The sequence below is a fragment of the Podarcis bocagei genome, assembly GCF_964188305.1.
Source record: "Podarcis bocagei genome assembly, chromosome: 7".
Taxonomy (NCBI): Eukaryota; Metazoa; Chordata; class Lepidosauria; order Squamata; family Lacertidae; genus Podarcis; species Podarcis bocagei.
In genome coordinates this window covers 9,291,408-9,307,919 of record NC_138132.1, presented here as the reverse complement: position 1 = coordinate 9,307,919, position 16,512 = coordinate 9,291,408, and the positions used below count along the sequence as shown (strand labels likewise).

The window sequence follows — 16,512 nt, the reverse complement described above, 5'->3', positions numbered from 1 at the left end:
CAAACCTCTCCATTCTGAAGGAAATCAGCCCTGAGCGCTCACTGGAAGGACAGGTCCTGAAGCTGAGACTCCAATACTTTGGCCACCTCATGAGAAGAGAAGACTCCCTGGAAAAGACCCTGATGTTGGGAAAGATGGAGGGCACAAGGAGAAGGGGACGACAGAGGACGAGATGGTGGGACAGTGTTCTCAAAGCTACGAACATGAGTCTGACCAAACTGTGGGAGGCAGTGGAAGACAGGAGTGCCTGGCGTGCTCTGGTCCAGGGGGTCACAAAGAGTCGGACACAACTAAACAACAAAGGAAAAGCGGACATTCCAGAATCAAATCAGAAACCGAGGTGGCTTCTCTAAATCAGGGACTGTCCCTGGAAAATAGGGATACTTGGAGTGTCTGGCATGCACTGCAAACGTTTAAATCTTTAAAAATCATAAATTCTGGTATTTTTCCCCCCCTAGAAAGAACAAACAGATGCTGGGAAATTGTAGCACTGGTAGTTGGACTCTGTGAGTGACCCTTTTTGCTCTCCAGTTCCTGGAGAGTGCAGGAGTAACAGTTAAACCCATGTAGGTTTTGTGGCCACATCTGTATCCCACTCTGACAGATGTATAGCATTCCTTCCTGTGTGCAAATCACTGAATAATATTTACCTCAGTTAATTCCCATAAGCAGAACTGCAGCTTTTTCTTTCTTTCAGGGCTGAGGCACATTTTAACATCTGTGTGAAAAAGCACCACAGGTGAAGCATTTTTCTAGCCCAGCTGATACTTAATCACCTCACTTGTTTGCATTTTGTGCCTTGTGGAAGACAGACAGGAATGGTGCCTGAAATACAAAAGATGGATTTTTAAAAATTAAGGGGTCTCCCTAGGGTTGCCATATTTCAAAAAGTGAAAATCTGGACACAAAAGTTGTTGAGGGTTGGTTTTTTTTTTTTTAGTTTTGCAAAATCTCCTTGCTTTTTAAGCACACGTCCAGATTTTCCCAGACATTTCAGTGATTTCCACCCAGACACTGCTTCCAACAGCCATATTCTGGATATGTCCAGGAAATTTCAGACGTATGGCAACCCTAGTCTCCCCCACTCTTTAGTCTTCCTTGCAGCGATCAATATTTTGCTACAAAACCTATTTTCATATATTGTGAGTCTTCCTCTTTGCCACTGAGGGGGAAACAGAAATCCAGTTGTTTTCCAGGGCCAGCTCTACCATTAGACAATATGAAGGGATTGCCTCAGGCGGCCCGCAATAGCACCCTGGCTGTTGCTACTGAACCCCCTGAACTTGTCCCCCCCCCTACAATCTAGCCTGCTGCCTTAGGTGTGGCGATGAATCCTGGGCATAGTGGACCAATTGGTGTTAAAGAAGGATAGAACTTTTTTTATGTATGCTACAGCAGCAGCAAGAATTCTCATCGCAAAGCATTGGAAGACACAAGATCTACCCACCTTGGAAGAATGGCAGATGCAACTAATGGACTACATGGAAATGGCGGAAATGACTGGCAGAATCCGAGACCAGGGAGAGGAGACGGCGGAGGAAGATTGGAAGAAATTTAAAATTTATTTGCAGAAATATTGTAAAATTTATGAATGTTAAGGCCATTGAAATGAATCGCAGGGGTTTTAGCAACAAAGTAAAATGTAAGATTGGATTAACAACAGATAAATTAATAGGATATGAATTTGCTGAATTAATTTTTAAAAAGGGATACAAGCACGGGAGACGTGAGGGAGTCCGGAAAATAAGCTAATTGGAGATGAGAAACTATGAAAGAGGGAATTTTTGTTTTTTGTTACTATATGTGTTTTTATCTCTTTTTTCTTTTTCTTTTGATGTGTTTAATGTCTGTATTTTTGTATTGTATTGTTTTTTGTGATTTTGTATTTTCTTTGTCTTTTATTGTGGAAACTTAATAAAATATTTATTAAAAAAAAAAATAGGTGTGGCGATGAAGTCTCTCCCACCACTAATGTCAAATTACGTTTCAGCCGCCAGTCCGCCTGGTTTCTGTATCTAGAAGGGCGAGGAGCCGCCATCTTGTCAAATAAACCTCAGAGCAAAACGCTGAGAGAAATGTTATTATTTGCTTATATCCCACCTTTTTCCTCCAAGGAACTCCAAGGGGGTATACGTGGTTCTCCCTCTCCTCATTTAATCCCCACAACGACCATGTGAGGTAGGTTAGGCTGAGAGGCCATGACTGGCTAACACAACGGTTTCACTTCACCCTCAGAGGCGTACTCCATTGCCTCTCGAGACAGATGGATCATAGAATCCTAGGACGCCAGCAAAATGGTTGTTCCTTCCAGACCCTCCAAGTGTCCCTATTTTCCAGGGACGTCCCTGATTTAGAGAAGCCATCCCGGTTTCTGATTTGATCCCAGAATGTCCCGCTTTCCCCTATTTTCATTGAAGAAATGTTGGAGGGTATGGCGTTATCTGACCCCTGAGCCGTCTGAAGGCAATCCTGTTTGGGAAAGTTTTTACGAAAAACTTTAATGTTTTATTCTGTTTTTTATATATGTTGGAAGCTGCCCAGAGTGGCTGGGGCAACCCAGTAAGATGTGTAGGGGTATAAAGAGTAAAATTATCCTTACGGAATGGGACGTCCCTATTTTTGTCGGAGAAATGTTGGGGAGTATGTCCTAAATCTGGGAGCAGGAAGAGGGACCATGGCAGAGAGGCTTTTTGGCCCCTTCTCAGAACCCACTAGTCCCAATCCCCTTTTCCCCACCACAGCCAAAGTCTCTCGCTTTGACCTGCCTTTACGCACAAGCGCATTTAATGTGCAAAACAGGCTGTGGCTTGGACAATTTAAGGTGCTGCTTCAGTGAAACACTGCTGCCCTCTGTTGATGGAACATATAATTTTATTTTTTCAAAGGATTTTGCACCCGCTCAATTCACTTTTTGGTTTTTAACTACGATCTACCTTTGGATAGCTCTGGGATTCGACTCCGATAAAGAAATTGTTCTCTCTCACCACCCAGTGTCAATATTTATTTTCTTTTCAGTGTATCTGAAGAAGTGTGCATGCACACGAAAGCTCATACCAAGAACTAACTTAGTTGGTCTTTAAGGTGCTATTGGAAGGAATTTTTTTATCTTTTCTTTTAATTACCCTTGAAGTTGCTTTAAGAAGGAAATGGGGGGGGGGAGCCTGGAAACATTTTTGCTGATGGATCGTACCACAGCAGGCATAGGCAAACTCGACCCTCCAGATGTTTTGGGACTACAACTCCCATCATGCCTAGCTAACAGGACCAGTGGCCAGGGATGGTGGGAATTGTAGTCTCAAAACGTCTGGAGGGCCGAGTTTGCCTAGGCCTGTACCACAGCTTCCATAGAATCAGTGTTGAAGGGGACTCCTAGAGTAATAATAATAATAATAATAATAATAATAATAATAATAATAATGTATTTATACCCCGCCATTTTGTTGGGTGGCTTCCAACAAAATACTAAAATACAATAACCTATTAAACATTAAATGCTTCCCTAAACAGGGATGTCTTCTAAAAGTTTGGTAGTTATTTTTCTCTTTGACATCTGGTGGGAGGGCGTTCCACAGGGTGGGTGCCACTACTGAGAAGGCCCTCTGCCTGGTTCCCTGTAACTTGGCTTCTCGCACTGAGGGAACCGCCAGAAGGCCCTCGGTGCTGGACCTCAGTGTCCGGGCAGAACGATGGGGGTGGAGATGCTCCTTCAGGTATACTGGGCTGAGGCCATTTAGGGCTTTAAAGGTCAGCACCAACACTTTGAATTGTGCTCGGAAACGTACTGGGAGCCAGTGTAGGTCTTTCAAGACCAGTGTTATATGGTCTCGGCGGCTGCTCCCAGTCACCAGTCTAGCTGCTGCATTCTGGATTAGTTGTAGTTTCCGGGTCACCTTCAAAGGTAGCCCCACGTAAAGCGCATTGCAGTAGTCCAAGCGGGAGATAACCAGAGCATGCACCACTCTGGCAAGACAGTCTGCGGGCAGGTAGGGTCTCATCCTGCGTACCAGATGGAGCTGGTAAACAGCTGCCCTGGACACAGAATTGACCTGCGCCTCCATGGACAGCTGTGAGTCCAGAATGACTCCCAGGCTGCACACCTGCAATGCAGGAATTTTAAAACATGGTTCCCCATCCAATTTGAAACCATAATGGGCCCTGCTTAGCTTTGTAAACGTGGTAGCATTTTTATTGCTGCATCACTAGGACACTCAATTAAATAAAATATGCCTCAAGGCCTTCCTCATTCCACAGAAACTTTCTGCCTTCGTCGTGCCAATTCTCTTGAGGTCGCACCCACAGAATACATTTTAAAGCACTCTTATGCCTCTTAAGCATCTGTGGCTTTGTTGGAAATTAAAATAGATTGAAGGAATAAAACCAGTCATGACTTCTCCCAGAGAATCCTGGGAACTAAGGGAGGATTATCTTGACTTGATGGCCTCTGACAGGTTCGCATTAAATTTAGCATGGTTGCCACATGGGCCCAGCCCTGCGCCGACCAATTTTAGCTGCCTTAATAAGTATTAGGCGTCTGGTATCTCAAGAAGGGTTTAATTTTGACAGGTGGGTGGGCACATCCAAGGACAGGTTGGCTTTCCACTCCGAAAATACAGCTTTGAATCTTCGTTGGAGCTGGAACAAAAGCAGTGTTCACCAATGGTTAAAGCTGGGTTTGTTTTTTTAAATTTTTTTATTCAAAATTAAAACAAAACATATTGTCCCCCCCCCCCAAAAAAAGCTGGGTTAATTGGAAGAGAAACTGCAGGGTAAAGCTCAGAGTCCAAGGCTGCGGTCCTAGCTTCACTTACCTTGGAGCAAGCCCCATGAAATTCAGTAGGGCTGGCTTCTTGGTAGACCTGTTTAGGATTTTGCTGTTAAGGAGAGTCTGGCTAGATTGCTTGTTGGGTAGGAAGAAACAGGGTCATAAGGGGGAAAACATAGGGAGAGAAGGCTTGAAGAACAAAGATCTCTGGTTTACTGCAATACAAGGCCTAGGGCAAGGAGGGATCACCTTTGGCCAAGGGCCGCATTCGCTCAGGGGTAATCTGTTGAGGGCCACATGCCAGGAGGAGGACTGAGTTAGCGGAGGTAGAATCAGAGACAAATTAGCTCATTTGGAATAAAGACTGCTCTGCTGCGAGCCTTGCCCTGGCGGCAACCTAAAATTAGAATTCCCAAACCTCTTCCGGAGTACTTGGAAATAAACCCTTCTGAGTTTTATGGGGTTACTCTCAAGTAAGATGATTTTGTGTGTCTGTGTGCAGCAGACCCGATAACAGCTGCTGGAAAGCGAGTGAAAGCAATTCCTTTCTGACTTTAGTGTGCTCTATAGAAGCCTACCGATTTGTTCACAGACAGCCGACAGAGAAGACTTTGCTCCCCGAACTGTACTACCAGGAAGAACTAGGATACTGCTCTGAAACTGCATGGGCTGATGAGAGCAGGGACATATTTTAAAGCCAAGAAAAACAAAGAGGAAATTAGGAGAGAGGGAACTCTGACAAAGTGGGGGCTGCTTGAGGTGTCAGGGGCCACATAAAGTGAGGCTGGGGGCCAGCAGGTGGTCACCCACCTGTAGCCTATAGAGTGGAGGAACTGCACATTAATAGTGTTAAGTTGTGGGTACAAACAGCATCTAGACAAAGGACAATTAGAAGCTTGTGGATATAGGGTGACTTGTTTAAGAAATGCCAAAAAGGGAGAATTTCTCAGGAATCTAGTGGAAAGCTCACCAGTTTCTCAGGGTGAGCCACTATAGCGGTCTTCTCAGCCTTGGGTTCCTGGATGTTGTTGGACTACAACTCCCATCATTCCTAGCCAGCAGGGCTGATGGGAGTTGTAGTGCCAACACCATACAGGGACCTAAGCTTGAGAAAGGCTGCGCTAGAATGTATATTACTTTCCAGGCACAATTCAAAGTGCTGGTTTGAAGATAAAAAATCTAGGCTGGTTTGGGCTGTATGTACTTTCCAGACAGCTTCTTTCCCCCCATCCACATCTGCCTCTTGAACTCACAGCAATCTGCCACAAGCAGAGAGAGTAGCCACCAAATCTAGGCAGGAGAGCATCAAGCATGAGTGTCGAAAGTGAGGGTCTTTCCTTTGTACAGTAGGGCACCTTTAAACCCCACGCTTAAGTGAAAAAGTGGACACACACCTCTCTCCTAGAAGGCAGGCAAGAGGCGTTAACACAGTTGAAGGACACAATCCACCCAGCCATAAACACTCAAGGGAGTGGAGAAAGGTTAGTGCAGTATTGGCAGAAGCCTGAAAGGCTGTATTTGGCTTCTGGACCCACGGCTCTCCAAGCTATCCTGCAGCTCGTTTTTGCGAAGGAAGGCATTTCCCCTTATATTTATTTATTCATTCGCTTTAAAGGTAAACATAGCTGTCAACAGTCCCTTATTTGGCGGGAAAGTCCCTTATCCCAGCGCCGTGTCCCGCTGCTGTCTCTTAAATTTCACGGGTTTCAAAGGAAGCAGCTCCTCTCCCTCCCTCCCTCCCTGCCGGCCAGGGAGGAGGGAGGCTCCAACTGTGTTGCTTGGCTGCGTTGCTCACCCAATAAGGAGTCTAAGAACGACTGGGGGGTGGAGCTTGCATGCCTTGTGCCGATCAAATCGGCCGCGTTGCCTGGGGACTCACCTTTGCTCAGCGCTTCCCAGTGGAGAAGTGATGGTGGTTTTCCTTGCTGCATCCCCTTTGCCGGGTTGCTGCGCTGTGGGAACCACCCCTTGAGGCTTCGTTTGGCTGCTGGTTGACTAAATCCCTTATTTTGGCTGCTGATCCCTTATTTTTGAGGCTGCTGGTCCCTTATTTTCAAATCTGTAAGTTGACAGCTATGAAGGTAAAGGCATCCTTGACCGTTAGGTCCAGTTGCGGACGACTCTGGGGTTGCGCGCTCATCTCGCTCTATAGGCCGAGGGAGCTGGTGTTTGTCCGCAGACAGCTTCCGGGTCATGTGGCCAGCATGACTAAGCCACTTCTGGTGAACCAGAGATGCACAGAAACACAGTTTACCTTCCCGCCGGAGCGGTACCTATTTATCTACTTGCACTTTGACATGCTTTCGAACTGCTAGGTGGGCAGGAGCAGGGACCGAACAACAGGAGCTCACCCCGTTACGGGGATTCGAACCACTGACCTTCTGAGTGGCAAGCCCTAGGCTCTGTGGTTTAGACCACAGCACCACCCGCGTTCCCTTATTCGCTTTACACGCTGTCTTATTGCCAAGGCACCTAAGGTGGTATCCAGCTTTGCCATTCTCCCACCCACTCTCCGGCAGAGAGCAACACCAAGACGTGCAGAAATAAATCCCTGCCCTCCTTCTTGCCCAGCAGAATGGTGTCCTCAGGCCCTGGTTTTGGGAACGTTCTGACCAAAGCAAGTCCTGATGTTGTCTTTGCCTCCCTCCCTCCCCCTCCCTCCAGGGAAAGGAAGAGATCTGCTTGTTCATTAAGATTGCTGGAAGGTCTCCTGATGGTGGTGCCATTAGCTGAGTCAGGATACATGGGGTAGTGCCTCTGCCCTTCAGAAATAAGGCAGGTGCAAACTGTGATACATCTTAGTCACCTGCTTAAGGCCTGTGTCCGTAGACTTTATTAGCAAGCTTGGAATATACACTTCTTCTCATGGGCAGGATTTTATCTGACTGCGTTTTGTGACCTGCTCCTGTGTCATTCAGATGGAGAGTGGCATATAATTATTTTAAAATGAATACTTCAACTAAACCAATGGACGGTTTCTACAAAAACCTGCGGCTCGATTAACCAGGGACACTCACCTTGTTAAAAGCATCTTCCAGCAGGCAGGTGAAACCACCCAGGTCCAATTTTCATTGCAGAGTTTATGCAGAAGTAGACATACTACATAGTTCTTCAAATACATTGTCAACTTCACAGTCGTAAACAATGTCCCGGCATTTCTGCCACTATTTACACTAGAGCTTTTATTTGTTAAAGAAGCAGCACCCGGGACAAAAAATATTCCAAAAAAACCTATTCATTTTTGCCATTAGGGAGTTCTGGTTTTTTTACTCCATTGGGTGTGATTAAAAGAGTCTCATGCGATTTTTTCAAGCAAACAAACCTTCCTTGTGGATTTTAAGCAAAAGTTGGATGGCCATCTGTCATGGCTGCTTGAGCTGAGTTTCCTGCCTCGCAGGGGGTTGGACTAGATGACCACAGGGGTCCCTTCCTACTCTACAATTCTATGATTCTATAGATCAAGGAAGCAGGTTAAAATGCCCTTTTCTTCCGATTCAACACACACACCTTGGTTTAAGACATCCTTCTACCCCGAGATACACAGCTGTATCAGGGTAGCAAAGTGCCCCCCCCAAATCCTGTGCCAGTTGATTAGCTTCTGTTAAGTAAGGTTAACTCAATCAAAAGGATTTTAATGAATTGACTTTAGACTGCAATTTAACTCCAAACACGAGGTAGGTTTGCATTCAGGATAGCATTATCAACTTTTTTCTAATGTCATTAGAACTGGGCCTATAACAGCAGCTGAACAGATTTGCTTTTCCTTCCTAATCATGATCTTCACACCAGAAAAAGGTTCGCTTCCTAAATTACTCTTTTTGATAGGTGTCAAGGGTTCCCAAACTTCCACGTGCCAAGCTAATTCAACGCTGTTATCTCCAAACATCCAGTTGTATAAAACAAGATGTCACATTTGCAGAGAGCACTAGAGTAAGGGACTGAGGCTGCAATCCTAACCCCGTTTGCCTGGGAGTAAGCCCCACGGCACGCAGTAGGACTTGCTTCTCACTAGGCATGGTTAGGATGGTGCTGTAAGCTATGAGCCAAGCGTTCATGGTTCAAATGTCACCACTGCTACAAATGCACTGGATAGACTTAGGCAAGCCACTTTTCCCTTAGCCTCAGGCCTGCAATACGAGTACAGTGGTACCTCGGTTTACGAACTTAATCCGTTCCGGAAGTCCGTTCTTAAACCGAAACCGTTCTTAAACTGAGGCGCGCTTTCCCTAATGAGGCCTCCTGCCGCTGGTACCCTTCCACCATTCGACTTCCGTTCTTAGACCAAGGTAAAGTTTGCTAACCTGAACACTACTTCCGGTTTTGCGGAGTTCGTAAACCGAATAGTTCATAAACAGGGCTGTTCCTAAACCAAGGTACCACTGTATATGGTAAAGGTAAAGGTACCCCTGACCATTAGGTCCAGTCATGACCGACTCTGGGTTTGCAGCGCTCATCTCGCTTTATTGGCCGAGGGAGCCGGCGTACAGCTGGTCATGTGGCCAGCATGACTAAGCCAGCTCCCTTGGCTAATAAAGCGAGATGAGGCGCACGGAAACGCCGTTTACCTTCCCGCCGGAGCGGTACCTACTGATCTACTTGCACTTTGACGTGCTTTCGAACTGCTAGGTTGGCAGGAGCAGGGACCGAGTGACGGGGGCTCACCCCGTCGCGGGGATTCAAACCGCCGACCTTCTGATCGGCAAGTCCTAGGCTCTGTGGTTTAACCCTCAGTGCCACCCACGTCACTTACCTGTATACAGTAATAATGGCCTATCCTACAAAGAGATTACCAAGACAAGGGACGTGAAGTGCTCTGTACACTCAAAGAGATGCTGTATGAAAATTACTGGCAACCCATCCTTTTTTGCTTTTTAAAATTTCCAACAGCACTGCAAACCACAGGGTTGTCTCGCTTTGTGTGAAAGTGGGATCTGGCAAGGTCTTCCACAAACCACCATTAAGCAAAAATTAAGGAAGCAAATATGTTGTCATTCAACATTTATTATTTTTTCTTTACTGCCTCAAGATGAGTAGTCCCTATTGGTACAAAGGTCAGAGTCACAGACACAAGACACATGGAAAATAAGGGGGGTGGGATTTAGAAAGCACTCCTTGCCTAGACAAAAATAAAAAAGACTAACCAAAGAAAAAGAGTGTAGTGTTCTTTGCAGATATTTTACAGACCGAAGACCAAAAGCTCTTTATCATTGAAATGCCTATTATCTACTTAAAGTTGTGTGTACAAAACCAGGTATTTCAAAAGTGTCCCCTGTTGGGTTTTTATTATTTTTTTGCAATTCTGAAAAAAAATAATACAAAAAACAACATCCAGAAGTCTTACAGCTTTCAAAGGATTTTTTTTTTTTGCTTGTACATGATGAATAGGAATCAAGTCTCCCGATCTTGGAGAGGTACTACAATAGATTATCTAACATTTTCTCACATGTCCTAGCCACTACAAACAGGAGTAGGAGGGGGGTGGAAAATAAAACCTGGAGTGTATTCTAAGTACACTGCACAAGCAGGGGCGGGGCTGCCTGGGGAGGGGCATAAATGTTAGAAGGGGGAGGGGAGGAGAACTTAAGCCCTTTCGCCACGGATGCGGCGAGCCAGCTGTATGTCTTTTGGCATGATGGTGACCCGCTTGGCATGGATGGCACACAGGTTGGTGTCCTCAAAGAGACCCACAAGATACGCCTCGCTGGCTTCCTATTGAGACAAGGAGATTCAAGTAAAAATAATGGAACTGCTTTGCAGGGAGCAGTTTTGAAATGCACAAGCGTGGGAGGGGGGCAGATACAAAACACACACAGCAAGGTTTTGCAACAGATTATCTGTGTGTTGACATACTCATGGATTTCAAAATGCTAGCTCTTCGTCTTGCACGCAACAGAAGGCCGATCACATACATTACCTGCCTGCTGAAGGGATACACGCAATTCAATTCCCTTGGAATTTTTGGAACTCTGGAGAAGGGAGCATCGCCAGATGGAACAGGAGAGAAATATCGACAACGTCTTTTTCACACCCCAAGCTCCCAAGAGGAGGAGACGCTGCCACACTCTTATCTCAGTTTCATCTTTTGACAGTGACACTTACCTTCTTTTTAAAGAAGTGGAAGGACCTTGCTTGCTATGGCAGCAGCTGTTCCTCCCTTACTTTCGAGCACAGATGGTCACTGCCAGAACAAGCATGACCTCCAAAGGAGGAGGTGGTGGTGGAAGACTGGAAGGGAGGGTGTGACAGCTCCTTCTCATTTCTCTTCTCCAAGCCTGCCTCAGCCCATCTAAATTTCAACAGTGGCAGAGAACCTGTGGCTCCCCAGATGTTGCTGAACTACAACTCCCATCATCCTTGGCCACGTTGGCTGATGGGAGCTGGGCGTCCAAGAGCGTCTGAATCAGCACAGGTTCCCCATTCCTTCTTTATCAACTGAGCTGCAATAAAGGAAGAAAGCACCTCTCCAAACCCCAGCACAGGAGAAAGCAGCACAACACATTCCCCCACAACAACTCTCTCAGGCACAAGTCTCCAGCTCACATCTAGCATGTCCAACGGATGCTAGATGCAGCTTATGAATTTAGAAGGTGACAACGGCGGAAGTGTCAGAGGGAGAGTGTCTAGAAATATCAAGCAGCTCAAGAGAACAGTCTGAGGGCACGTGACACAGCTTGTGCTGCAGAAAGCAAGCAGGGTTTCTTTTTGGCCTTTAAACTCCCAGAAAGGAGCAGCCCTCTGGAACCAGACATAATCTTCAGGACGAAGAAGGGAGAGGCAACAAGGAGACGAGGCACAAACCTGCAGAGCTCCGATGGCAGCACTCTGGAACCGCAGGTCTGTCTTGAAGTCCTGAGCGATTTCACGAACCAGACGCTGGAATGGCAACTTGCGGATCAGCAATTCTGTGGATTTCTGGTACCGCCGGATCTCTCGCAGTGCCACAGTGCCAGGCCTGGGAGAAATTACAGTCATACCTCATGTTACGTTTGCTTCATGTTACGTTTTTTCAGGTTGCGTCCCACAGCGACCCGGAAGTACCGGAAAGGGTTACTTCCGAGTTTCGCTGCTCGCGCATACCCGCAAAATGACATCATGCGCATACACAAAAGCGGTGAATTGCAAACTGCGTGTGTGCAAACGCACCGCTGCGGGTTGCGTTCTTTTCATGTTGCGAACGGGCCTCCAGAACGGATCCTGTTCGCAACCAGAGGTACCACTGTATAGGGAAATAGCAGTCATCTCCCTCCAACCTGGCTAACACAGCCAGAAGTCATGAGGATGGAGGGAAACAGGGTACAGAAACTGAGCAGCAACCCCTCCTTCCCAAATCCCCAGCCCCATGACAACTTTGGAGAGCACTTTTACTTGATGCTAGGGGCTGACCAGATTGTAGGCTTGAGAGCAGTTGCCTGGCTTCTCTGTGCTCCCCACCCCACCCTGTACTGGCCAAAAAACTGAGCTGCTATCGAGTGCCTGTTCCAAATACCTGTAACGGTGAGGTTTCTTCACTCCACCAGTGGACGGTGCACTTTTCCGGGCGGCTTTGGTGGCCAGCTGCTTTCGAGGAGCTTTCCCGCCAGTGGATTTACGGGCAGTCTGCTTGGTACGGGCCATCCTGGGTGGTCCTTAAGCTGCAAGAAACCTGCTAAGGGAATGGAGTGCAGATGAGTTTATGGGGAAACAGGGACACTTTTGATAGCTCTGTGTCTAATTTGCACTGTAAGGTACTACACACTAGCAACTCTGGGGCCTTGGGCTCAGTTTACAAACCCCATTTCATGGTAAGAACATCTACAAATAGAATATATTCATAAAAAGGGGGGGAACCTCTAGATTTTCAATGAACATTCCCCAAAACCAGAAAGCACAACCCTGTCAATAACAGAAGCTAGGTTTTGGAAGGAACCTAATGGGTTATCCATAGCAGCACCCCAGAACAACCACCTGCTGTATATATGACTCCTCAATTTTGTCCAAAAGCCTGATGCATCATTTTCATGCATAGCTTCTATAAGCAATTCAGTTGCCTTATTCAGCTGCCTGAACCAATTCACTTTGGTTATCTAGGCAGTACAGCAGACAGCATCAAGAGAACTGAAGCTTTTGCAGATGGACACATGACATGCCGAGCCCCACTTTCTCTGGAAACTTATTTCAACACCTGATAAAGTCCTAAATTTAAAATATTTACATGATGCATTACCTATATCTACTTTTTTTGTCATTTCATCTGAGGCCCATCTGCATTTAACAGTCGAAAGAGCAGGAGCCTTAAAGTTCACTTGCATAGAAAGATGAAGTGCGGGACAAATATAAAGTTTTACACTAGCAGTAAAGTAGTTCTTGCTGTCTACACCGACACCACAGTAGGAAGTGAACTACTCCTGTTTACTTGTATCTGCACCTACAGAGATTAATTACTTCAGTCAGGGAAAGAAAAAGCCCTTCCGGGAGCACAAGTAGCTTTTCTTCTGATCAGAAATCACTTAAGTCGGCAGTGTCTGGCATTATACACGGGGACATGCAAAAAGAGGGTCTAATAAAAGAACATATCTCATTCGTGTGTCTCAGCTCCACAATATATTCCCTCTGTTTCACCCTTTGTCATACATGCTGCTCCACAGACCTTTCCCTCTGCTCCTCCCCCTTTAAAAAATCAAGCAGGCATCAGCTAACATAAGACTGCAATCCTATACTTGGAAGTAAGTTTCATGGAACTCAATCTTACTTCTGAAAATGCATAGATAGGCTTACACGGTAAAAACCAGAAGGCCCAAGAAATGCATGTGCCATATTTTAATACAGAGAATTACTTTAATACAGAGCATTAATTTCCAGAGGTCTGTTGCAGCAAAACAATAATTTTGTGGCACCCTAAAGGCTTATGGTTGCAGCCATTGCTAGTCATACTCAAGAGTAGACTCAATGAAATTAATGGATACGACTAACATGGGTTTATTATTAATTAGATACCTTATTTATGTGATTGCAAGCTGTTTCAAATTGTTTTTAATATTGTGTTTTAATTGGTGTAACCTGCCCTAGTACCTGAGAGTGAAGGGCGGGTAATAAACTATAATAATAATAATAATAATAATAATAATAATAATAATGAATTTTAATCAGTCTACTCTGGGTGGAACTTACTTGGATACAACTCTTAAAAATTATTATGGCAGAAACTTTCATGGTGTTAGAATTCACTTTATTAGACGCAGTAACTTTTCCCAGTAGGAAAAGGTCAGAAAAAAGTCAGCAAGAAAACAACTTAAGACAACACTTCCTAGCTTCCTAATTCTGGGAGAGAGTAAAAACTAGCAAGGATGCAGTATTGGAGAGGGAAACACTGTATGAAGAAACTAATCAAATGGCAGTAATGGCTCTGAATCAGAATCTGGTTCTGTAACATTGCTGGCGTTCATTATTCCTCAATGAACAATTATTGGGTGTGAGAATGTGGATGTTTTGTAGAAGCCATGCTTCCTTGCTCATATCTCAGTTCTATTCTGGATTCAAAACTCTACCTTCACTGCTAGAAATAAAAAGTAACATTAGACATGCTGAATTCAAAGAGCTTCCTAAACTATCTCCAGTATTTGTAAAGCAATCTCACAAATATAAATTAAGACCACAAAACATAAAAACCTTAACAACCACCAATGCTACAATATTATTTTTATACTTCTACATTCTCTGGGGTGAAAAAATCTATCAAAATGCACAAGCAAATTTATAGTTTTTTAATTTCTAAAATACCTGAGGGGTGGAGAATCTAGCCAAACCAACTGTTTCACCTTCGTGTGTGTGTGTGTGTGTGTGTGTGTGTGTGTGTGTGAGAGAGAGAGAGAGAGAGAGAGAGAGAGAGAGAGAGAACAATATTGTGTGAACAGCAGTGGGAGAGCACCGCACCTGGCTCACAGTGAAAATAGCCTGCACCTGGCTCAAAGTGGAATTCATCAAGGCTGTAATTCATCTAAGTAAACTTGCTCAGGATTGCACTATATCCGCACCACCACCACCCCCAGCAAAAAAAACCAAAAACCTTCAATTACAACTTACAAACGGCTTTAAAATCCTAGACACATACTGTGTCTGGAGACCGAGCCTTATGAGGAATCCTGGAACAGAAGAGACTGAGAAGAGATTCTATAAGCCATCTTCAAATATATTAAGGGCTGCCACATGGAAGATGAAGCAAGCTTGCTAGCTCCTGCTCTGGATGGCAGGACGCCAACCAATGGCTTCAAGTTAAATAAGAAAGGAGATTTCAGCTAAACATCAGGAAGAACTTTCTGACAATAAGAGCAGATCTACGGTGGAACAGTCACCCCCTGGCCTGGATGAGGTTGGTGGGGCAGTTCCCCATTCGCTCTAAATGGACAAAGTCTCCACGACTGATTCTGTAAAACCTAACTTTAGAAAAACCAGAGTTAGCAGCAAGGCCAAAGAAAAGGAACCGCCTGTCGTCATTAGGTGGTCCTGGCAAACAGAAGAGGCAGTTGCCATGGTAACCACAGCCCCCCCACATCCCGTACTGGGGGGTGGGGAGCACGTGCAGTAACATTAGGAAAGCGGGGGGGGGGGTTGTTTGTTCATGGGGAGGGGCTGCGGTGACCTCTGGGAACAGGAAGCATTGGGGAGACTACAAGGCCAGGACACCTGGGGAACACCTATGAGCCACACCGCAAATGGACTACACGCCCCAGGAGCCTTTGCGGAGACCGCTTCCTCCTATTGGCTGCCCGGAGTCAGGTGGCATAAAAGCACTCCCCCCCCACCCCCACCCGCAGGCCGCAGAAGCCTTTCTTCCCGACTGGCCAGCGCGCGGCCGGCCAATTGGTTTGTAACCCGGGAGAGCAAAAGGGGGAGGGGGAGGGCACAGAACCTCCGGAAAAAATGCTCCTCGGCGATTGACACCGGCTGCCGACCAATCCCATCCCGAGCTCCCTCAGGGGTTTCGGGCCTATCAGCGAAGCGACCGTCACCCTCGCTCTTTCAGCCAATAGGCGGCGGGATGTAGACGGAAGGCGGGACTTGGCGTCTAAGCGTTGGCGTGTGTGTGGGGGGGGAGAGAAATGAAGGAGCGAAGGCATCGCCTCAAACGACCTCGGTTTCCAGTTGCCCCCCTTTACTTCCCTCCCCTCACCCAACAGGACAAGAGCGCGCGGGGAGCGGGGTTCGGCCGGCGGCCCCTCGCGGCGTTTTCGTTACCTGAGCTGTTACCCCTCGCGCTTCAGCGGCCGTTGGTGCCGTTTGGTCGTCCCGCGGCGGCGCTCGCGCTGCTCTCCGCTCCCTTCCCGCTTTTCCCGCCAGCCCCAACAGAAAATGGCGGGTTCCAGGGCCAGGCTATTTAACCATCATGCAACGGGGCTGGAGCGGGGTGGGGGAGGGGGAGGGAACGGCTGGAAGAAGCGGCGGGTCGGCTGAGGTGAACGAGGCTCCTCGGGAGCCATCTTGCGCGCCTTGCCGACGCCTCAGCGAGGCCCTCGCCGCCTCTGCTCCCGCACGGAGAGCCCCAGAAAGAGAAAGCCATGAAACGCCAGGGTTTCCTTCCATATTTCGCATATGGCAACGGTTGCCCTCGCCACAAATATCTAGCCGTCGTTTAAAAGAAGCTGCTCTGGTGCAGACTATAGACACTATAAATTGTGCCGAAAGCAATGTGTTTTAATGGAGCAGCGCCCAGCCAAGCCATGCTCCATTCTTCCAGGAGAATGGTCGGTTTACATGCGAGTCGAACCGAGTCTCTC

At 46.5% G+C, this 16,512-nt stretch overlaps 1 protein-coding gene and 1 long non-coding RNA gene across 3 annotated transcripts in view; one reads left to right on the top strand and one right to left on the bottom strand.

The window, feature by feature from the left end:
• Positions 1-12,820, top strand: part of LOC308590683 — a 122,079-nt gene extending 109,259 nt beyond the window's left edge. Inside the window, exon 2 of the long non-coding RNA XR_014009872.1 lies at positions 12,564-12,820. This is a non-coding gene — a long non-coding RNA (uncharacterized lncRNA). The remainder of the gene's footprint in view (positions 1-12,563) is intronic.
• On the bottom strand, positions 9,746-16,131 carry LOC308590600 (histone H3.3A). Of its 2 annotated transcripts, none has more exons than XM_081200796.1 (4): positions 15,974-16,131; positions 12,249-12,407; positions 11,561-11,714; positions 9,746-10,471 (listed from the first exon to the last, which is right to left on the bottom strand). In XM_081200796.1, the coding sequence occupies exons 2-4, from the start codon at positions 12,374-12,376 to the stop codon at positions 10,343-10,345; spliced, it is 411 nt and encodes a 136-aa protein (XP_081056922.1). In that variant the 5' UTR covers positions 12,377-12,407; positions 15,974-16,131; the 3' UTR covers positions 9,746-10,342. The 2 variants fall into 2 exon arrangements, with proteins under 2 accessions (XP_081056922.1, XP_081056923.1); XM_081200797.1 differs by having other exon boundaries at positions 12,249-12,404.
• Between the last annotated feature and the right edge of the window lie 381 nt (positions 16,132-16,512).